Genomic DNA, 23613 nt, shown 5'->3' with positions numbered 1-23613 from the left:
TCACAATATGTCTAAAGGAGTTGCTCCTTCAACTTTCAAAGCTTACACTTCAGCTTGGTCTTCTTTTCTAATGTTTTTCTATTCCTTCCAGATTCCTTTATTTCCTATTCTGGTTACCACTGTTTGCCCGTTCCTTGTTTTTAATTTCGAAAATCGCAATTTAAAAATTTCCTCAATTCACAGATTGCTCGCTGGGATTAAATTTTATGCTAAATATTTTAATCCCGATTTTCCAAGTCTCTTCACTGATTCTTCCGTTCGATTACTGCTCAAAGGCTTCGTTAAATCCTCTACGAATTCCCCCGATAAAAGGTTGCCTTTCTCTCTGCCTCTGCTGCAAAGATTAATCCTTTCCCTACGCAATGGGCTTTTTTCCATATACTCTAATATTCTGCTAGAAGCAGTGTTCTTAACTGCTTTCTATGGATTTATGCGCCCAGATGAATACACTTCAGCATCTAAATGTTTTGATCCTGTCCGTGGTCTCTGTATATCTGACTTACACTTCTCTCCTAACTTCTTGTGACGGTTGGGTTTAGGAGAAACACAAGGAGAGGGTAGGATCCAAATGCAAGTATGGTTTATTGTAACAAAAAGGTAAATACAAAATAAACAGTCATGGGAGACAAACAAAACCAAAACAAAAGAGGAAACCGGATGAAACGGGAACTCGGAGGAAGCGAGAAGGTAAGGGGAAGTCTCGGGAGACGAGAACAATTCACACATAAGGTAAGGACTCCATACAGACAACAGAGAAGGACAGCTCTATATAGGGAGACTAATGACAAAGGATTGTCAACACCTGTGCGATTTAATTGGAGTGCAATTACTGTGAAGACATGACCAGACTAGAGGAATTAAAGTGCCTATGGTGAAGTGCCTAAGGAGAAGTGAGCTCACTAGGGAACACCCAGGAAAACAGAGACTGACAGCGTGACATTACCCCCTCCCCTACGGAGCAGCTCCCAGATGCTCCACCTGAAACCCCGGAAAACACAACAGGAAAAAGAGGTAGGAGGGAGGTGAAGCGGTGGCGGACTAGGGGGAGGGACGGAGGGTCAGAATACAGGGACAGGAGAACCAGAAGGATGGACAGACAGAGAGCCAGGTAGAATGGAGAGACAAAGACAGGACAACCAGGTAAAATGGAAAAAACAGAGACGGAACAACCAGAGGGAATGGAAAGGCAGAGGCAGGAAAGTGTAACACAAAACAAGGAGTCCCGGAGGGTGGTGGACCGGCGGAGGATGAAGGGGAGGGATGGAGGGCCAGGTCCAAAGAAGGAGATAAATAGAAAAACAAATGAAAACAAAAACACAAAAACATGGGTACATGGAGGACATCAAGTGATGCCCATCCGGGCAGAACAGAGGGCCATCACACCCATGTGGTCAAGGCAGAAGCCCCCCCAGGGTGGAGCGGAAGAGCACCACGTCCTCGTGGTCAAGGCCAGAGTCCCCCAGGGTGGAGCGGAAAACCACCACGTCTTAGTGGTCGGCCCAATGGGAGGATGAAGATCACCGGTGACTTGACTCAGTCCTCGAAGATCACCGGTGACTAGCCTTGTCTCTGGAAAGACCATGGTATCTAGTCCGGACTCTGGAAGGTCATCAGTGACTAGCCCTGACTCTGGAGGGTTCACGGGAACCTGACTCGACCCTGGAAGGTCAACAGGAACTAGCCCTGATTCAGGAGGGTCAACGGTAACTAGCCCTGATTCTGGAGGGTCCACGAACACCTGACTCGACTCTGGAGGGTCAACCGGAACCTGACTAGACTCTGGAAGGTCGATAGAAATCAGACTTGATTCAGGAGGAACAACTGGAACATAACTCGACTCTGGATGGTCAGCAGGAACTAGCCCTGACTCTGGAGGGTCAACGCTAACTAACCCTGATACTGGAAGGTCAACGGTGACTAACCCTGACTCTAGAGGGTCCATGAACACCTGACTCGACTCTAGAGGGTCAACCGAGAACTGACTCAACTCTGGACAGTCAATGGGCACCTGACTAGACTTAGGAGTGCCTGTGGAGACGTGAGACGCCTCTGCTTCGGGCACCGCCTCTGGAACGGCCTCGGGCACTACCTCGGCCTCCGGAATGGCAGCGGGCACCGCCTCCGCCTCCGGAACAGCAGCGGGCATCTCTTCGGGAACTGCCTTGGTCACCGCCTCGGCCTCCGGAACAGCAGCGGGCACCGCCTCGGCCTCTGGAACAGCAGCGGGCACCGCCTCGGCCTCCGGAAAAGCAGCGGGCATCTCCTCGGGAACTGCCTCAGACACTGCCTCGGCCTCCGGAAAAGCAGCGGGCACCGCATCGGCCTCCGGAACAGCATCGAGCATCTCCTCGGGAACTGCCTTGGTCACCGCCTCGGCCTCCGGAACAGCAGCGGGCACCGCCTCGGCCTCCAGAGCAGCAGCGGGCACCGCCTCGGCCTCCGGAACAGCATCGAGCATCTCCTCGGGAACTGCCTTGGTCACCGCCTCGGCCTCCGGAACAGCAGCGGGCACCGCCTCGGCCTCCGGAACAGCAGTGGGCACTGCCTTGGTCACCACATCGGGAACGGCCTCGGGCACCGCCTCGGCCTCCGGAACAGCATCGAGCATCTCCTCGGGAACGGCCTCGGGCACCGCCTTGGCCTCCGGAACAGCATTGGTCACCGCCTCGGCCTCCGGAACGGCCTCCTGGACGGCAGCAGCCCGCCCGGGAACGTTCTCTGGGTCTTGAGGAACGGTAGACGCCTGTCTCCTCCACCCTCTATGATGGAGAGTCGGTGGCACCTTGACTGGCGACTCAGGCGTTGACACCGTTGACTCAGGGAACACCCAGGAAAACAGAGACTGACAGCGTGACACTTCTTTACACTTTTTCTTAAACAATCTAAAAATGACTCTTCTGGTTCTGGTGTTTCCATAACAATATCCAAAATAAGCAATAATTTCTGTCCCTTCTCATCTATGATTAGATTCCTCAAAATTTGCCCTAGATCCTCAGATCACTCACCCCTATTCTCACTCTCTAACGGAGCTCCTCTTTCTAAAACCTGGTTCAGATCTCATCTAGTTTCCATCCTTAAAAACTGTAGCCTATCCCCTTCCCTGTATACTGGACACTCATTTAGGATAGGAGCAGCTACTACAGCAGCCGAACGCTGCATTCCTACAGCAGCTATTAAGATCCTGGGAAGATGGTCTTCCTCCGCATTCGAGTCTTACATAAAACCTGACCTTAAGACCATCCTCGATGCTCAGCAAGCTCTGCAATAATAATTCAGGTAAATTCCTATGCAACTACTGGTGGTGGTGCCATGCTCTATCTATCTGTCATAGTACAGTTTTCATAATTCATGCCACTCGTCTGTGTGTGGCTCAAGTGTGGCCTTGTCTATGTGTAGCTCAGCACGGCTTAGTCTATGTGTGGCTCAGCGTGGCCTAGTCTATGTGTGGCTCAGCGTGGCCTTGTCTTTGTGTGGCTCAGCGTGGCCTAGTCTATGTGTGGCTCAGCGTGGCCTAGTCTATGTGTGGCTCAGCGTGGCCTAGTCTATGTGTGGCTCAGCGTGGCTCGTTACATGTTAAAAAAATAAATAAATAAATCAATAAATAAATAATAATAATGTTTATATATATTTAAATTGTATTTTAATTAATAAATGGAACCCTATTATAAACCACGAGTATTGAAGTTTTCATGTCTATCATGCTTGTTCTTTGCTAATTATTTTATTTTTATTTTATTTTAGGTACGTCAAGATAGACAGCTGGCAAGTATATTAATTTTCCATTTCTGGGGGTAGGCTCCATTCCAATAGAATTATTCTTCCACTAGTTTTGGGGGGTCGGCAGCACCCCTGCCTTCATCTTCAGGCAGGAAATACTGAATCCATACCCTCGGACAGCTATTTACGGATGGGACCTACGCCAAATACAACCATATAGCTTGCTGGGTCATAAATAAATGGATGAATTGTTACAATATCTTCTCTGAGTCTTTCTGGTAGAAATGGAAGCTTTAGCATAAGTTCTGCCAGGAAGACTCAATTGTTAGCGTCACCTATTACCTTCTCAATTGTCCAATCACGTTCTAATAATAGAAGTATAAAAGAACCTGTGCTTACACTTGTCTGAGTTTGCAGATGCTGAACGCTTCACTCACCACCACCCACCCCTCCACCACCAAGATGGGCTCCTCCCTCACCAATAACAAGCATCTTCTCTCCATCTCCCTTACCACCACAGGATGTTCTTCCCCTCCAACCATCCCACCACCACCAGGATGGTCCCTCCTAAAATGTCACAGGGGTCGGCGGCGCCCCTGCCTTCATCTTCAGGCAGGAAATACCGAATCCGTACCCTCGGACAGCTATTTACAGATGGGGCCTACGCCAAATACAACCATATAGCTTGCTGGGTCATAAATAAATGGATGAATTGTTACAATATCTTCTCCGAGTCTTTCTGGTAGAACTGCTACCTTCGGGTTCTAAAAAGCTGAACAAACAGATTAAGGAATAGTTTTTATGCCAAAGCTATTTCTGTTTTGAATACTGTAAAAATTTAAACTAAACATACTACATTTGTGCAAGTAACTAAACAACACCATGTGTTGAATATTACTGTTGCATGTGAGACGTCTTCTGTGTGTAATGTTGTGTCACAGATCCAGTCATATGTGTACTGTTTATTAGATTACAGATTTTTATGCACCCAAAGTACTGCACTCAATTTCGTTGTGCTTGTACAATGACAATAATGTCATTCATTTATTCATTCATTCAAAAGGTTCAATATTTGTAAAAATAAAAAAGACAAAAATAAGAAGAATAATTTTCCATCCTCACAAAAAAAAACCATGAAAGAAAAGTGAAGATGTGAAAAGGGTGTTATCTCTTGCAGAAACAAAAGAAAAAGCCTTCTGCTGTGATTGGCTAACTCAGGGGTCCTCACTTATCCCATAATGTCACAGGCGGTTGCCCGGAAGTATCATAGGGCACCTATCGAACACATCATAGACTTTTGTCAACTTCAGGAATCATTTGTTTGACAGTGCGTGTAAAGGGCATTATGAAGAAACCAAGGCAAGTGAGCATTTTGGAAAGTGTGTTCCTCTGCACCGAGTTTGCTGACACCCGATGACACATTTAATATATGCATTATTTGTCTTGGTGAGGAGCACGCGTATTCAGTGCTTGAGGGCTCTGAATACACTTGTTGTGCGAATTTCCAACGAGAAAGCTCCATTCACCTTTGTCTCTCTCCTCAAGGGATGAGGGACAAGCCTCTGCATCTCGTGGCTTTTGTGCTACTTCTGCTTAGGCATGGCAAAGGTTCAGATAGTGGGGTTTTCAGGTTGAGCTTGCAGAAAGGTTTGAGAAGGTTACGGACCTGCAAGCTCGAGTACTCAGCAGGATCCTGATGTTTTTTCTCTTGGGTTATCGGATATGTGGATAGTGCTATATTGAGTTCATCTAGTGAGAGTCAGGAAATGGATGTGGTTGATGATGGCGATGATAGTGTGAGCACTGAATCCTCTCAACCTAATTTCAGACACACATGCAGGGAATGCTGGGAGTAATGGTGCTGCCACTAAGAGAATGGATTTAGTCTGTTTACATGAAAGGCAGATGCCTGCCCATGTCAGATTAGGTGAGAGCTTTTTGGCCGGTCATAACCTTTCTTCCCCCAGGAGTCTCCTCTTTCTTCCTGACCTGCACATGGGGTTAGTGAGATCATGGGACAGACAGTATTCAGCTCGGCTGCATCTTTTTCAGCAAGCAGATTATGCTAATGTTGAGGGTGTGGCTGAGCATGGATACGCAAAGACACCCCCTTTGAAGTGGAAGCTGGTGAGTATTCTCTTTCAGAGTCAGTTGTCTTCTTTCTGCCCTGCCATCCAGACCACTTCTGGGCGCATATTGATGGCAGGTCACATTTCAATCTGGGAATCATAGACAGAAGACTAGCATGGTCACACTTGACCCTCCTCTCTCTAGGAGTTGGTTGCAAAAGCAGGTGAGCACAAAGAGATGCTGCTTACATCAGGCTCGAAACACTTTGGACTATTGTAACATAGCCTTCAGATGATATACAGTATGTGTTCTTAGCTTAGCTTAGTTAATGAGGTGTCCCACCTGATTAGCTTGTTTCCCAATTTTTTATAGTTATGTTAGTGGCCCCAGGCATCATTCTCACCATGTGGACAGGCACGTGCTGCGGCATGGCTGAGTGGTAGGGATGGGATAAATGATTATTTTTTAAATGATTAATCTAGCGATTATTTTTTCGATGCATGGATTAATCTAACGATTACGATTCGATTTCGATTATCTCCCCATTAATTGACTACTAACAATTTATACATGTTGATTTACATATCTGAATGAAAAAAAACATGAATTCCTTAACATTGCAATATATGTTTATTGCTCTTAAAATTACAAAATAAAAGACTGACTAAGAATGCATTACTTTGCACTTGTATAGAGATAGCATTCAATAAAACCTTGAAGCCTTGAAAACACATAGCTTACTGAAAGAAGCTTACTGAACACATCGGGCCTAGCTTGCTTAAAGTTCTTCTTTCAGATGAAAATAACAACAACTTGATGTCTAGCATTTAATAAAAAAGGTCACCCAAAATACTTGTTTAGAGCAATTGAAAGAATACAGTAACCAATGTAAACTTGAGGGCTTTAAGCTAATACAGAGAGTGCTTTTCCAAAAAAAAAAAAAAATAATAATAATAATAAAAATAACAGTGGGAGCCAGCAGCCTGTCATGGAGAAAAAAAAAATCTCTGAATGCTCCACGTGAAACTTTGGCGTTCCGCCCTTTTTCTATCGTGTCTAATGATTTTGGTTTACATGCACGAGGGAGAGAGAGAGCAAGAAGCGCTCGTGTTGTTTGAAGAATGTGAGTGCGCGAGCGCGCTTGAAACTTTGGTGTTTCTCCCTTTTTCCAGTGGTGTCAAAAGTATTGGCATTCATTACTCAAGTAGAAGTATAGATACTAGGGTTTAAAAAGACTTTTGTAGAAGTTGAAGTATCAACTCAAGCTTTTTACTCAAGTAAAAGTGTAAAAGTACTGGTTTAAAAAACTACTTAAAGTATAAAAGTAAAAGTAATGTAAGGAAAAAAAATGCCATTAAGAACAAAAGCTTGGGCCGTGCCACAAGGGCCTATTGTGCACTACCCCACCTCCTCAAAAAAAAAAATTCTAAAGGCCATAATGACTATAATGTTATATTAAAATGTTCATGTTGAAAAATTTGGGAGGCACTAGGCTACCTGTTTCAGCCACATATATGCCCATTGAAAATGAACTCATTTTAGTACAATGCAAATACATTAAAGAGCTAGAGATATGATGACTAGTTGCCAATAAGTATTGTTATGGTGCAAAAAGTCAAACTTCAGAGGCATGTCATCAATAACCTTGAATGGAATGTAAATGTACATCCAAGCTTAGCTGCAGGACTCTGTGAGGGCAATGGACAAGAACATTGGTGCAGGCTAAGAAACAATTACTCTTGTGTGGTTGACTATTTACAATAAACATTATAGTGCTGTCAAAATGAATGATTAATCTAAGTGATTATTCAAAAACTAAAAATGAAAAATAACTCATAATCCTGATACCTTCTTGATTGATAGCTTCTTGTATTCGGTACATACGTCTGCTATGTCCAGTGTTCGGAGGGTAACAAGTTACAAAGTTGATATAGAGCTTCACAGTCCCACCCACAGCCCGAGAGAGCTCTGGTGCCGGAAGTAAATTTCCCATTCATTTCTCCCATTCACTTTCGGAAAAATCCGTATCTAAAGAGTTTTAGAGCATGTGTGAGGATAACCAGCTACGGCTGAACTCATAAGCATATAACATATCATTTCAAGTGAAAAAATTAAGACAAAATCCAAAAAAAGTCAAAGGTACAAGACTGTGTACATATTTTCATTTCGAGCGCAGGAACTACTCATCCCATAAACCACCGCGCCCCATTGAATTCGACTGAAGCCACAACTGCGAACGAGGCAACGAGCCTTTTGAGCGACATCCAAATCTGATGACGGCCGCTCGCGCGAACTTTTTCCTCCAGTGAATTTTATTTTATATAGTGAATGTGCAGTAATAGCAGTTCTTTCAGTATTAATCGTGTAAATAAATAGTGTTTTATATATGTATTGTGTATTGATTTTTATTTTATCATCGTGTATTTTATATTGTGTGCGTGTGTGAAAGTGGTTAACGATAACGTCAGCAATGGTGCAGTGCTTTGTATCTGACTGCAATCACTGCTCAGTTGTCAACACATGTCGTTGCCATTACACAAATGTTCAGTAAATGCACAAAAAGGTATGTCTAGGCTAAATATTGTTTTGACAGTGGCATTATAAAATGCTTGATATGACTCATTTCATATGGAGGCTACAGTAGCCTAGCTAAAGTGGACGATAATGCTAACTAAAGTTACCAACCTCCCTGCAAAACTCTCAATGGCAGCCAAGGAGATCATGATTGCACTGATAAGTCTACCGTGCAAAAACGCAATACAGGTTTTTATTTTATTTTATTTTTTTATTAATGATCTTCAGTCTTCACGGACCTTCGAGGGGTTTAACCAGACGGTTATACGAGCTCCACCAATCAGATGCATCACTGTGGGATTGTGGGATTGTTCAGGATTGTGGGTAATGAAGTACTAAGCCAAGACATAGCGAATAAAAGGCATTTAGATCAAAACAAGGTTAGTGCCCCCATGATCTTTTTACGTTTATATGAGCATATACTGTTGCTTAGTACAGCCGTAGCTGGTTTTAAGTCTACCATGTATGGTTACGTTTTAATGGCTTATACCCCAAATGTCAATGCAGAAATTGCATTGAATTTTTAGTTCCGGCACCAGCTGTGGGTGGGACTGTGATGCTCTATAGCCTAGATATCACAACATTGTCATTTGCGTCATTAATCGCAAACGATAATTTATTAAAACGTCTCACTACCCAACTACCTACAGTAGCTTAATTTGTGGAGGACGAAGAGAAAGCACCCATTTGGCAAATGAGCCAGTAGTGAGAAATAAATAATAACTTTTAAGTAGGGTCCAGTGCCTTTTCGATACTTTTAAAATGGTACTGGTGCCTCAACGTGCCTGAACCGATACAAAAAAAAAAAAAAAAGAACTACAAAAAAAACTATGGATAACATTAAAGAACATTACAAATATTTAAAATAAATCCATAGCTTTCACCTTGGATGCTCTCATTTCCCAAGTTGTGCTTCCCTTAATCTAAGGCTAATAAATGTATTTCACAATCTGGGTCATTATTTAATACAAAAGTACACATAATGTTTCTACTGTATCTCTGTCACTCACTCTGATATTTAGTTAAGATGAGTGCTGTCTATCACTGTCTTAAATCAGTTCTGTGAATGGCTGTATGCTCATTCTTTATAAAGTAGCAACAATCTCGTTTTTAAAATACAGTACTGTGCAAAAGTCTTATGGAAAAGAAAGAATAGTGTTTTCACCCCAAAAAAGGGTTTTAAGCCAGTTACTTATATCTTTTGCTGCAATGTGTCAGTAGGACAGTAGTTTGCCATTAATTTTAATAATAATCTAGCGCGATTTTGAATGCACAAGCAGTTTGACGATGGCAAAATGAATGTTTGGAATTGTAAACTGATATTTTATACTGACAGTGACACTCTACAGCAAAATATATAAATAACTGGCCGAACACCATTCTTTTAAGTGAAAATACTGCCTAAGACTTTTGCACAGTAGTGTATGTACGTATGATTAAATGAAGTATATTTAAATAAGTGTAAGGAAACAGCTGTTTCGTGATTAGCGGTGACAAGCGAAAACTTTACACTAGATGAGAAACCGACTGATCGTGACCTTTTGTAAGCTGTATTTATGACAAAGAACTTCACAGATACAGATATTCTAACAATCTATCGGTAAACACACACCTTGTGTCCTCTGTCTCTGTTTGAGCTCGCGCTGCTCCACCGTGGTCGGCGGATTGAAGAGCGCGCTGAAAGACGGGAGGAGACCGGACTGACGCCGGTTTCATTTGAAATTTAAGCGGACTGACTCTGAGGCGATCGGATACTACTGGTTCCAACCTACTTTTAAGAAATATATTTTTTGATAAACGAACCCAAAACTGTCTATGCAGTGTGATGTGACTTGTGTCATGTTCAGGTGTGATGGATCGCGTATGGACCAATAGGGTGTCGGAATGGTATATGTGTATACTTCTCATCCAACCACAATCAAATTCACTCCATCCTGATGGCGCGATTTATCTGGATAGGTTTTTTTTCTTTCTCTCTCTCTGAACGATAACAATCCGGAATGAAATAGCAGTAACGAAGCTATTTTTTTAAATGTAAGGAGTAGAAAGTACAGATACTTGCGTGAAAATGTAAGGAGTAGAAGTAAAAAGTCGGCTGAAAAATAATTACTCAAGTAAAGTATAGATACCCCAAATTTCTACTTAAGTACAGTAACGAAGTATTTGTACTTACTTGACACCTCTGCCTTTTTCTATCGTGTTTAATGATTTTGATTAATATGCACAAGGGAGAGAGAGAGCAAGAAGCGCTCGTGTTGTTTGAAGACTGTGAGTGTGCGCGTGCAGCCGGGGCTCTCTCTCGTACGCGCCCTGTCATACGCAGTAGTCTATTCTACATCACTCACCGATCAAATAAGGCTTTGACAGCCGCCAAAAAAAAGATCAATGCAGAAAAACCCATGGATTGGTTATATAACGTTGGGCAGAATGTTGATCCGGCCATCGCGTATATTGAGCGCACATAAGGTAAACGTTTTGCAAACGTTTTTTAGAGATATAAAAACCGGTCGACGACCGGTGCGCATATTTTGCGTCTACGTATTTTTTGCGTCGACGCCATCGATGACCTCGACGCGTTGTTCCAAGCCCTACTGAGTGGGCATTCTGTTCCCCAAGGTTTCTGCTAGAAGATGCAACGTAAGTTCCCTAGAAGGGGAACGTCTCAGTTAACACATGTAGCCATGGTTCCCAGAGAGGGAATAAGACTCTGTGTCCCCTTACGATGCCTGGCTCTTGCCTATTTTCAAGTTTCAAGTCTCCCTCAGACAACCAGGTTGTGCCCATTTATACTTACGGGTGCCTGCCTCACACGTGCTTCAAACACCAGTCCTTCTGGCAGCATTACCCAAAGTGTCCGCTACAAGATGCAGCGTGTTGTTCCCTCTTGGGAAAATATGTCTACATGCATAACCCGAGACATTCTCTCTCTCTCTCTCTCTCTCTCTCTCTCTCTCTCTCTCTCTCTTGCGGTGTGTGTGTGTGTGTGTGTTCATCAATGAAAGCAGTGCATTAACATAGAGTGGGGATTAAACTTAATGGTTGAACTGCTGTTCAGCAGAGTCACACTGTAAATCTATTATGCAAAGTCTAATTTGCACATTCAAATAAAGAAAGTTTTTAGCATTTTGAAGCATTGCACTTCTAATGCCATTTCAGCAATGCATTTCTAAGTCTTAGATCTTTAGGAAGGCTTTGCAAATGTGGCAGGATGGGCAACTTCCCCTTCCTAATTTCATGATTTGAGGTTTAGCCAATGGACTGGGGCCATGGGTGTATAAGAGCACAGGTTGCAAGTTGCAGGTGTGTGTCATTTTCCGGGGCTGTGACGTTGATGCACCTTGCTGCTTGTGTTGAAGTGGAGTGTTGATGGGTATTGTTAGTCATTAAGACTGCTGGAGCTTAACTACTGACTGTGTCATTTACTGGTGTTTTAAGGGTTGGAGAATTGAATGTGGATGGTTGAGCCGGTAAGGAAAACATGTATGTACGATGTTTGTGTAATGAGGTTGCTTCAACTGAGCGGCTACTAATTTGTATGCTTTACAATAGTTTAGAGTCTATATGCACTCTCCGCTGGCGAGTTTATCTGGGATATCTGGCCACATGAGTCGCGAGAATTCGGGATATTAATCCCAGTGCAACATTCTATCATGAGTATACTTCATCAAGCCGGAAGTCAGGAGAGAATAAATGGCAGTGTAACACTTTCTGTTTGTTTTTAGGCACGTGATAAAGGCAATGGCGTCATTCTGATCAAGTGCGATGCTCCGTGCATTCTCAAAGTTGCTTTCCTGTTTCCATTGGGTTATTCCATGTTTAGTACGGGACTGATATGCTTCCAATGAGCTTTATGTTTTTAAGTGAACTTCTCGTGCTTCCCAAGCTCTGTGTATAAGTGTGTCTTACTGATATTTTTTAATTTTTTTTTTTTTTTTTTTTTTTTTTTTTTTTTTATCATTTTCAAATGGTTTTGTATTTCTGACTTTGTATTTTTGTCTTAATTCATTACTGTGATTTTGAATACTGACTTCATTTAACCATTATTATGGTTGAGCTATACCGCCAAAATGTAACTATTTGATTGTAGTTGTAACTATTTGATTGTAGTGGTTTATGAAGTTGGAGTTTGTTCATTCTTTGTGTCTTGTCAAATAGGGTTTTGATTCGTGTAGACTCGGGCGGGACCGAATAGTTGGTTCCTGCCTGGAACTACAGTTAGTTTAGATTTTGTATTGTTATTTGTTTTACTTGTGTATATCTCTACCTCTAAATGTCCATTGCTCTCTTGTCGTTGGCAGGATCTGGGTACGCGGGGGCAGACGAGTGACCTTCTTTGGGTGGTGGCATCCTTCACTGTGTGTTGTGCTTTTCACTGACATTAGTCGGGCTGTGTGTGTGTGTGTGTGTGTGTGTGCACTGTGATTTTAGTGATTTTCATTAATGGTAATCTTCTATCTGTGACTGCCCCTGTTGGGCGCTTTAACTCCTTGGGTGAAATTCCCAAGGTGGCGTAGTAGGAAAGTGAAATCAACCTGAGTGCTGAGCACGAGTGCAATTAATGCTCCACCTCACCCCATAGTTCTCGCTCTGCCACACAACGTTTTTGGAGTTACTTTCCATCCAATGACAGAACAACATCTGAGTTTGAGGGACTTTACTGTATCTGAAGAGTTTTTCCAAAACGCAATAAATCCATTTTGATTAAGTGTGTTTAAGTATGTAAAATGTGTTTTCTTTACCAAAAATTTGGCAAGATGAAACCACAATTTTCTGTTTCAAACTTTCACTTAGCACCTTTAGGTTATAATAACATTAAACCTAAAATCCAGGTTTTTATTTTGAAAGATTTATTATAAAAATATATTATTTTTATCCCAAAATGCAATAAATCAATTTTTTTTCTCAAAAAACAATAAACACATTGAATAAATATGAAAGTTTTTAATGCACAATCTAGTATTTTTATCCATATATGATAGACTCTGAATTTGTTCAATACTAATTATATAGTAATCAATGCTTGTAAACAAGCACTGGACTAAAAATACATTCATCAGTCATTGCTTCAACAATCTTCAATCTTTTTAATGCTATAAATTAATTGCAACAATAAAATAAAATGTTATCATGAACGAGAACATGACCAACAAAACAGAACAAAGAAGTTGACTAGTTCACTAGTGCTATGTGCTGTATTAACAAAAACATAAATGCCATTAATAAATACACTTACACTGACAAGTTACACAATATCGTGTTCATAATCGAATGTGATTCACCTAATGAATGCGATATATTGTATCTTGTCAGTTATCTAAGGCTCTGTGTATATGCATCTGGATAATTCCCATCTGAAAGCATTTGATGGAGGTTTACCGGTACTATTAATCACAAAACTGGCTTTTCTGATGAGATGCAGATGACAATCACATGCGATTTATCGTCCTGTCCGTGTTAGATGATCAAAAAGTACAATGTAGATGAGTAAAAGTAAGATGCAGAGTGTATACAAAGTGCCTCCATAACTGTCTAGAGTGCTTGGAATGGTTCACTGTGACTGGTTGTTACTGTCAAGAGTGTGTGGAATGGTGCGCTGTGATTAGTTGAGCAGATATATCACATTCTGCCATTTGAAAAAAAAAAAAAAAAAAAAAAAAGGGAGAAAACATAACCTAATAAAACTGGCTTTTTAATACCGACATGAAACAATACCGTTTTGGATGAAACTCTTCATCTAACAGCACACCGCTGTTATTATTGATGGAAAACATGAGCTGTTCAGAACATGGAACTTTAATTATGCATAGTGATGATAAATGTTAAGTGGTGTAAAATTTCATAATTTCAGAAGGGTCAAAAAGAAATATAAATATTCTAAACTGGGGAGCTAGTTTTGAGTTGTGAAACTCAAAACTAATGTGCAAATATAAATAATATTTGGATTTCCCATTTCATGACCCCTTGTAAATTAGAGGTTCTTTATTGGCTTGAAGAATTTTTTTATGTCAGTGGAAACTTTTCATTCCACAAAAGTGTATTTATAGTGGGAAAAGGTGGTTCTATTCGGAAAAAGCTCTTTTGGGAACCAAAAAATGGTTAATGAAATGTAATCTTTCTTTTAAAAAGTTCAGAAAAGGCCTGACATTTTTTGGTGAAAATCGGAAGGTACTGCATACTTTTCACTGTAATTATAACCATGCTGAAAAGCAAGAAGTGTGATTTTAGACTAGCTGCTTACCGATGGTGTGACTGCAAACTGAACCTGATCAATTCCAGAATTTTCTTGAAGATTAGCAGATATCACTCTTCTCTTGGTATCCAAAGAAGGTTGAAAGCTTTTTGACTGGAAGAACTGATCATTATCATAGAGGACAAATCCAATGTCTTTATTAAAATCTACAGAAAAAGTGAGATAGTTACAGTTAAAATAAAAATAATTACAAAATACAAGTAAAGGAAAAGTTGTAGAATAGAGTCTGAATCCAGCTTTACCTTCACTGAATCTGACATTCATTTGAAGGTCAACTGTATGTTTGGAATACTCAGCCTCTGTTACTTGCAGCTTAATTCTGTCAGGTAAAAAGTTATCACTCAGCCCTGGAAATATTAAGATAAGTAGATAAGTATGTATTTTAGAATCATGCTAACATGCTTAAATTATAATATATATATTAATCTCTATATGCTCACCAGGTCTGCATTATTTGATTATACATACAGCAAAATAGTAATTTTGTGAAACATTTTTGTGTTCTATTCTATTATATTTTAAATAGTAAATTATTCTTGTGATGACAGTCTAGAGTAACATGATCCTCCAGAATCAATCATATAATCAATGGTTTTGCTGCTTAATATATATATATATATATATATATATATATATATATATATATACACACACACACACACACACATTTTCTTTAAAACTTCAGACACTTGCCTTTAAAAAAGGTTAACTGTACTTGTCGGATTGGCTTTTGTCCCTTCAGTGACTGCACAGCCATTTTCGGTTGCACCAACAATGGATTTTGTTCCTCACGCAGAGAGAGTTTCTGTAGAGTCTGTGTTAGTCTAAACACACACAATCTGACATCAGACAAAAATTTAGTGATTATGAATTTTCATACCATTATGGTACTGTCAGTGGCAAATCAGCGAGTGTGAAATGTTTGTTACTCAGAAATTGCAGTATGATCAACAGAAGAGTACATCTCACGACTTGCGTTCAGGAGCTGACTGATTGTAGCGACTGCTGATATGGCAATATCCTGCAGATAAAGTAGAAAATGTTTCTTAAGGCAATTGTGGATGGTATTCAGTAATACATGAAATAACATATAGTGTTCTTTGTTATACATGCATTAGTCAAATTAGTATATATGTCTATATCACGTGAAACTTAAAAAAAATAAATAAAAAAAAATTACTGATCAAAAGTACTCCTCGTGACTCACTTGTTTTATATCATTAAAACTGATTTTTGATGATGTTTTTCTTACCTTTCTGGACATGGACAGTAGACCGTACATACAGTTTCAATGAAGGGACTGAGAGCTCTCAGACTAAATCTAAAATATCTTAAACTGTGTTGCGAAGATAAAAGGAGGTCTTACTGGTTTGGAATGACATGAGGGTGAGTTTTTAATGACATGATTTAGATTTTTGGGTGAACTATCGCTTTAACAATTCCATCAACTCCCCTCTGTTAGCTTGTCTGGAGGACATTACTGAACCCCCTGCAGTTTTGCTTATCAAGTAAACAGGTCTGTGGATGATGAGGTGAACAATGGACTGCACTTCATCCTGCAGCATCTAGGCAAACCTGTGACTCATGTGAGGATCCTGTTTGTGGACTTCAGTTCGTCCTTCAACTCCATCATCTCAACACTCTTCCAGATCTCTCTGTTCCTGGCTCTGTCTATCATTGGATCACCAGCAGCAGCTAGTAAAACTATGGAAATTAATTTCAAACAGTAGCACCATCAGCACGAGCGCCCCTCTGGGACATGTGCTCTCCCCACTGCTCTTCTCCCTGTACACCAAAGACTGCACCTTTACTGACCACTCTCAAAGTTTGCACTTTCTTCGCCAGGAGCTTGACTGTTTTCAGAGACGTATAAAACTGTATCTCTCTTTTAGGAATCTGATACTAAAGATTATTCTGTGATATGAAGGATGCAATGCTACTCTATAGTTACTAAAGACTAACAAGATTGGGAGAAACTGTAACCCTTCAGCAACTGGAGCTGCATCCAAAAACAATATGTGAACGACTTATGTTTAATCAGTCTTATGAATGGCGTGACATCACAGGCTGGTGACGTAGCGACCAGGGAGCTATAAAAGCACTTGTTTTGGAACGAATGTCAGCTATTTGTCATTCAACGAAGCTCAGTGTGTGTGTCAGTCACTATATGTTTATGAGTCTTTTTTAGTGTTGTTTGTCCACTGATAAGCTCCATTATATCAAACTTCAGTCAAGAGAAGTTTTTAGGGCTAAAGCAGGTAGCGTTCAGGCTGTGTGTTTTCCCTGCCCGTGATAGGAAAAAAAAATATTGGGGTAGGGACACATGCAGTGTGTTGTCTGGTTGAGAGCGAAGCACGCAGAATAAGCTTTAGAGGGAGTTGACAGCTCTCTCAGAAGGCTCTCTTTGAGGAGGGAGCCTTCACTAGCATTTCTCGTGGTGCTGGTCACGCTTTCGCCGAGGCGGAGCAGTGGTTGTGCTCGCGGGTTTCGCTGGCGCCCGCTCTCAGGGTTTTGGAAGCCTGCATTGCGGTCCATCCCCCCAAGGAGAGGGCACAACGCTCCGCCTGTCTTTCTCTGAGGAGACTGACACTTGGCATTGATGAGCTCACAGTTGCACAAACATCAGATGCATAAACATCAGTGGCACAAGCACCAGTTACATAAACATCAGATACAAAACTCCGGCCACGTGCTGAGGAGTGTGTCCATGCTTGTAATCTTATGATTCCGGTCCTTCTGTTGCTGAGGCTCGGCAGGACTAAGTTTGCGGGGATTGGACGTGATCTGCCGGATAGGTTGGAGATGGTTCTTCCTATCTCCGCCTGCATTCCCTAGATCTAGAGCTCATTTTCAGGGCTTGGAAGCCCGCGCTGCGGTTTCTTCGACATCTGACAGTGAACTCGCAGGTGCAGCTATTTATCACAGAGGAGATTAATATTGTTTATATGACTAAGGGTCTCACAAGGCAACGCGTGTGTTACATCATTTTCAGTTTTTGATGTGAAACACCACACCAGACACGTGTTTACTCGTTTGGTTGTTTGGCTCTATTTAATAATGAGGAATTACATTCAGTATTTATCTGACTATGAAAAGTTAGATATATCATTTTTGATTCATGATATGAATCTTACCAAGCCAGACCATGTATACTCATCTGGTTGTTTACCTGCATTTAATTCTGAGGAATTAAATTCATTATTTATCTGACTATGATAAGTTATACTTATCCATCCACTTATCCAGGGTCCATGCCCCTCACATTTTTATGATTTTGATCTGCGAGCCACTCCCATCTCTTCTATTCTTCTATTCTCTTGCCTTAGCTGTGCTCCTTGTATACACACTAGGCAGGGACTTGCAGGCATTCTCGTTCCCATAGCATTTTTGGATGCAGCTCGAGTACCTGAACGGGAACGTCCCAGATTATGTATGTAACCATGGTTCCCCGAAGAAAATGAGACGCTGCATCTCAAGGCCATACTTCCGGCATCCCTGCCAGATTTCATTCCTAGAAGTTGACGCTCATTCCACCACACATGCTTTCATAGCTTCCTGGTCACTACGTCACCCACCTGTGATGTCATGCCCATTCATGAGACTGATTACACATATTATTCAGAGCTGGTCACGCTGAAGGGCGTTCACATGGCCTTTTCGGATGCAGTGTCTCGTTCCCTTTGGGGAACCATGCTTAAATAAATAACCTGCAACGTTATGTCCCCTATAAAGTCCTTAAAATGCTTGAAACCCAAAAATCGCAGCTTGCAGCTATATTATTATACTTTAAAATGCTTGTAACCAGATTACAGTTACTTTTCTATAGATTACAAAAAAATAAAAATAAAAAAGTAAAAATGAGTAAAATAATAATGTCTTTACATGTTGTATCTTTAAAATCTTGAAGTAACTTTGGAAATGAATATCTGCTTAAGGCTTATTAAGTACCGTAGTTTCTGTAGTTTGTTGATCAGAAAGCAGGGTGTTGGTAATTTGAGCTGCATTTGTGATGTTGAGGGGTGTTAGCCGTTCTGGTATGGATGTGAGGATCTGGGTGCTGGAGGCTAAGTTCTTTTTTTCTTCGGGAGTAGCTCCAGGAATCTTGATTTAATAAATAAATAAATAAATAAATAATGACATTTCAATAAAATCAGACTGCCTATATATTACAAGCATTAGGCATAGATTACTTACCCCTTCATTAATGGCATCCAGGGTCAAACTACAACTGAGAATGTTTGGAGGATTAAATGAGTGAGTAGATATATTACAGAGAGATGATGCCTGGGGAATGCCAGCTGAAAAAAAAGAAGAAAAAAAAAGAAAAGACAAAATATATTGGTATTGCATTTTGTGATAAAATGGAAGCTAGTAGAGAGAGAACTACCATTTGTTGTTTCTGGTGGACATCTCTCTACGGAGGAAGCAAACTGGCCTAGGACAGTTTTTAGAAAATGGAATTTGCTAGTTGGTGTGGGCTTTTGTTCAGGGCAGAAATTTGCTGTAAAAAAAATAAATAAAATCTGTTAGTAAGCTTGAGGCCTTCTACAAGATCATACATTCTGCATATCATGTAATATTTTCAATGGGATTTACGAATGTTGCAGGTAGTTCCAGTCCAATCATCTGGGCAGATGCAGATCCCGTCTTGTAAGATACCCTTGTTTTCACACAACAGACTCGGCACGGTCATTGTCGTGGACAGGGGTCTGATTGTTGTACTGATGCTGCTGTTGGATGTGTTGGTGGTGCTCTCTGAAGTAAATTGTGATGTGTTAAAGGTGGTGCTCTCTGAAGGATATTGTGATGTGTTAGGGGTGGTGCTCTCTGAAGTATATTGTAATGTGTTAGGGGTGGTGCTCTCTGAAGTATATTGTAATGTGTTGGGGGTGGAGCTCTCTGAAGTATATTGTAATGTGTTGGGGGTGGTGCTCTCTGAAGTATATTGGAATGTGTTGGGGGTGGTGCTCTCTGAAGTATATTGGAATGTGTTGGGGGTGGTGCTCTCTGAAGTATATTGGAATGTGTTGGGGGTGGTGCTCTCTGAAGTATATTGGAATGTGTTGGGGGTGGTGCTCTCTGAAGTATATTGGAATGTGTTGGGGGTGGTGCTCTCTGAAGTATATTGTAATGTGTTAGGGGTGGTGCTCTCTGAAGTATATTGTAATGTGTTAGGGGTGGTGCTCTCTGAAATATATTGGAATGTGTTGGGGGTGGTGCTCTCTGAAGTATATTGGAATGTGTTGGGGGTGGTGCTCTCTGAAGAATATTGGAATGTGTTAGAGGTGGTGCTCTCTGAAGTATATTGTAATGTGTTAGAGGTGGTGCTCTCTGAAGTATATTGTAATGTGTTAGGGGTGGTGCTCTCTGAAGTATATTGGAATGTGTTAGGGTTGGTGCTCTCTGAAGTATATTGGATTGCGTTAGGGGTGGTGCTCTCTGAAGTATATGGGAATGCGTTAGGGGTGGTGCTCTCTGAAGTATATTGGAATCCGTTAGAGGTGGTGCTCCCTGAAGTATATGGGAATGCGTTAGGGGTGGTGCTCTCTGAAGTATATTGGAATGTGTTAGGGTTGGTGCTCCCTGAAGTATATTGGATTGCGTTAGGGGTGGTGCTCTCTGAAGTATATGGGAATGTGTTAGGGGTGGTGCTCTCTGAAGTATATTGGAATCCGTTAGACGTGGTGCTCTCTGAAGTATATTGGAATGTGTTAAAGGTGGTGCTCTCTGGAGTATATTGACACCAAGTCTTCTCAAAAACAGCTGTTTACAGAGACAAAACATAAACAACAGTCCAAACAAACAACCTTTAGTCTTGCTAAATCTGGTCCAGCTTGCCTACTTATATTTCATCCAAGATCCGACTTCTTAGACAGGAAAACCCAGTCTGAATAAAGCTCCACATTGCCAACAACATGCACCAACATGATCTATTGATTCATTTTAGTGGAAGGCTGAACAATTTCTGGTACTATGAGCGACAGTGATTTGCAACAGGATGTAGGTGACATATGATTATTTTTTAGTAAATTCTTAGCAACTTTTTAGAGCAACAACCAATAGGAGTGAAGGCTTTGTCAGAGGAGCTCAAGTCACTGTCTCAAGTGCTTGCAAAGCAGGTCAGGGAATATATGGCACAGTTTCACTGTTCTTCAGGTTTTGTCTGTAATATAATGGATATAATAAAATAATGATGGAAAATAAAATCTCAGTAGTCTCAGTGAGTTTGTTTCATACGTTGATAGTTATTGTTGATTATTTGAAAGAATGAGCAGTTAAATACTGATGCAGATCATACTAAAAGAGCTTCCTGGGCATAATATTCATTAATAGGAACAAGAAAACTGATTATTTTTCAAATTTGAATGAAGTTTTGGCATTTTTCATCAGTGATTGAGTTTAATAAAGCAATTCTAAGGCACATGAATAATTTGCCTTATCTGATGCAGCTCCAATAAACATCAGAAACAGAAACTGTTTTCATGCACTGTTATTTATTTACTTTTTAAGACAATATATGATATTTTCTCCCACACACACATCAGCTTATCTCTCAGCTGAGTACACTTTTATAGTTTAACACTGGTGCTGTTCGAATGGTAATCAAAGTGACAAGACTTTTGCATTTCAATATAATATTTACTGTATATGTTTGTTAGATTTTTTCATTTTTGTATCTTAAGAGGATTTTATGGCACTAAATTATATTTATGCAATAGTTACGATATATTTATTACCTTTTGTATTACTTTTTAATAACTTTTAGAGCATAGACCTAAAAATGAAATTTCCAAATTAAACTTTAGTTGTGTTTCCAACCTGAGCTTTGTTCCAAATTTGAGATTGATATCTCAAAAAAAAAAAAAAAAAAACATTTCAGAAAGATTTTGTTTAGGTTCAGAACCAAACATTAGATGAAATTTGCTTCTCATTAATTTCCAATATGGTAATTTTTGACTGCGAACAAAAACAAATGTGACTTTTGTTTCAGGACAATTTATCTTCGAATAATGTCCAAGGTTTTTTTATTTTTTATTTATTTATTTATTTATTTTTATTCTCAAATCCAGTTGCACTCTCACCGTGGCAGATTCACTACATTGTGAAATTTGCAAGGGGACATTAATTTAAAGGGGGGGGTGAAATGCTCGTTTTCACTCAATCTCATGTTAATCTTGAGTACCTATAGAGTAGTACTGCATCCTTCATAACTACAAAAAGTATTTAGTTTGATTATATTCATAAGAGAAAGATAGTCTGTACAGATTTTTCCCAGAAAAACATGAGCGCCTGGAGGCGTGACGTGTGGGCGGAGCTAAAGAATCACGAGCGCCAGTTGTGTTGACAGCGTTTGAAAGCTGTGACAGCTGTGAAGGCTGAAACTGAACGAGAGCAGCGGCAGCAAGGACTCGCTCCGAGCGGGGCTCGAACCCGGGTCTCCGATGGGAGGCGGACGCACTAACAAGGAGGCAGAGATATTTTAAGCAGTTTTACTCACCGCCTGCGCTTCCAACACACAATCGTGACCCTTTTTCGTTGGGATTGCATCATCCTTAAGAAATAAACGATATGCAAATCCGTCATCAAACTGGGCTTTGTTTGTAAAACAAGCATTTTAGAAATGCAGGGAACAAACATAAACACTTGCACAAACACTTGAACTCCGTTGATGCTCTGTAAAAATAAACTCCATCCACTGGTCCCTTAATGCTGTTTTTTCTTTGGTAATCTGTGCAGGGTTGTCTTGCCCTGGCAAACAAAAACACACTCCTTTTGTGACATTTCGCTCTCTCGCTCTGATCAGTGAAGTCTGTTGTGCTCTCAGTGCTCTGCTATACGGGAGCGCGCGCTCTTCCGGCAAACGTGCCCTCAGGACCCATATAAGGAAATTCCGCTCCATCTAACGTCACACAGAGCGATACTCGAAAAAAACTTTCCGAAACTTGTGACAAACTGGAAGGAGTATTTTTGGAACAGAAATACTCCTTCAAACGTACAACTTAATTTTTGAAACTTTGTCCATGTTTAGCATGAGAATCCAACTCTTTAACAGTGTAAAAAACTCAGTATGCATGAAATAGCATTTCACCCCCCCTTTAAGGAATTTCAAAACAATCTTCACATAAATAATATTATAGATGCATAAACTATACATATTAATCTTTATTCAAGCTAAAAAGTTAATCAGCGACTAGAACAGTCCAAGGATAATATATAAGTTGACTCAAAATAGCAACGTGCCAGCAACCTAAACACTATTAGTTTTCAGATCAGCATGCCCATGGGTGCACAAATGGGTGCAAATGCATTTGCTATTTAAACAATGTGGTGCATGACATAATATTTTCTGACAACTGCAACGGGCTGAAACTAAAAAAGAAAAAACATTAGCGTTGCACCTAGTCACATCGTGTCAAATCTACATAACTAAAGATAATCAATAACCTGATTATTTTTACATGATAATAAAGACAGATAATTGTTTAAACTATACTGATTATTAATTATCATTAATATACTGAAACTTTATTGACATGTTGCTTTATTCTTAAAGAGCATTTTTTAAGAAAAAAATAAATAAATAAAAAAAGTTTATTTCAGTTATTTGTAACTATTTTAGAAGGTTACTAGCATTTTCTGAGTGAAAAATAATCCTACACCGAAATGTTACACCTTACCTGAGGTACAGATTAAGAGCAGCAGAGAATAATCCATTTCACACGTATTAGATATGACATTCATAAAACGAACTACTAACTAACTCCTCTTGTTTCTGTCTGGTTTATAAAGCAGAGGCAGGGTTGGATCACTGCTGGAGTGGGAAGTCCATCAGAAAACAGCTATCCATTTACAATCAATCTAATGTTAATGAGAAACTAAAAAGAAACTATCACTGCATGATAATAGTTTATTACACATTACTCTGTGTTATTCACAACGCAAATACAGAGGCTAGACAGAATAATGTGAAACCCATTATTATGGGTTTAATACAATTTTGT

At 40.4% G+C, this 23613-nt stretch overlaps 1 protein-coding gene across 4 annotated transcripts in view; it reads right to left on the bottom strand.

Moving 5' to 3' along the window:
• LOC113065029 (adhesion G-protein coupled receptor G7-like) overlaps window positions 1–23376 on the bottom strand; it is a 95002-nt gene extending 71626 nt beyond the window's left edge. For 3 of the 4 annotated variants that reach the window (XM_026236139.1, XM_026236141.1, XM_026236138.1), the window contains exons 1-9: window positions 23290–23376; window positions 19208–20374; window positions 18999–19112; window positions 18806–18909; window positions 18560–18712; window positions 15541–15632; window positions 15305–15435; window positions 14854–14958; window positions 14600–14757 (exon numbers count right to left, since the gene is read on the bottom strand). In XM_026236139.1, coding sequence (XP_026091924.1) covers window positions 14600–14757; window positions 14854–14958; window positions 15305–15435; window positions 15541–15632; window positions 18560–18712; window positions 18806–18909; window positions 18999–19112; window positions 19208–20374; window positions 23290–23353 — 2088 coding nt within the window. In that variant the 5' untranslated portion in view covers window positions 23354–23376. The remainder of the gene's footprint in view (window positions 1–14599; window positions 14758–14853; window positions 14959–15304; window positions 15436–15540; window positions 15633–18559; window positions 18713–18805; window positions 18910–18998; window positions 19113–19207; window positions 20375–23289) is intronic. The other variant, XM_026236140.1, reaches the window with a different exon arrangement.
• Window positions 23377–23613: the final 237 nt, after the last annotated feature.

Source organism: Carassius auratus, chromosome 47 (genome assembly GCF_003368295.1).
Source record: "Carassius auratus strain Wakin chromosome 47, ASM336829v1, whole genome shotgun sequence".
NCBI lineage: Eukaryota > Metazoa > Chordata > Actinopteri > Cypriniformes > Cyprinidae > Carassius > Carassius auratus.
Note: the sequence above shows the minus strand (reverse complement) of the source record. Positions and strands in the feature narration are given on the sequence as shown.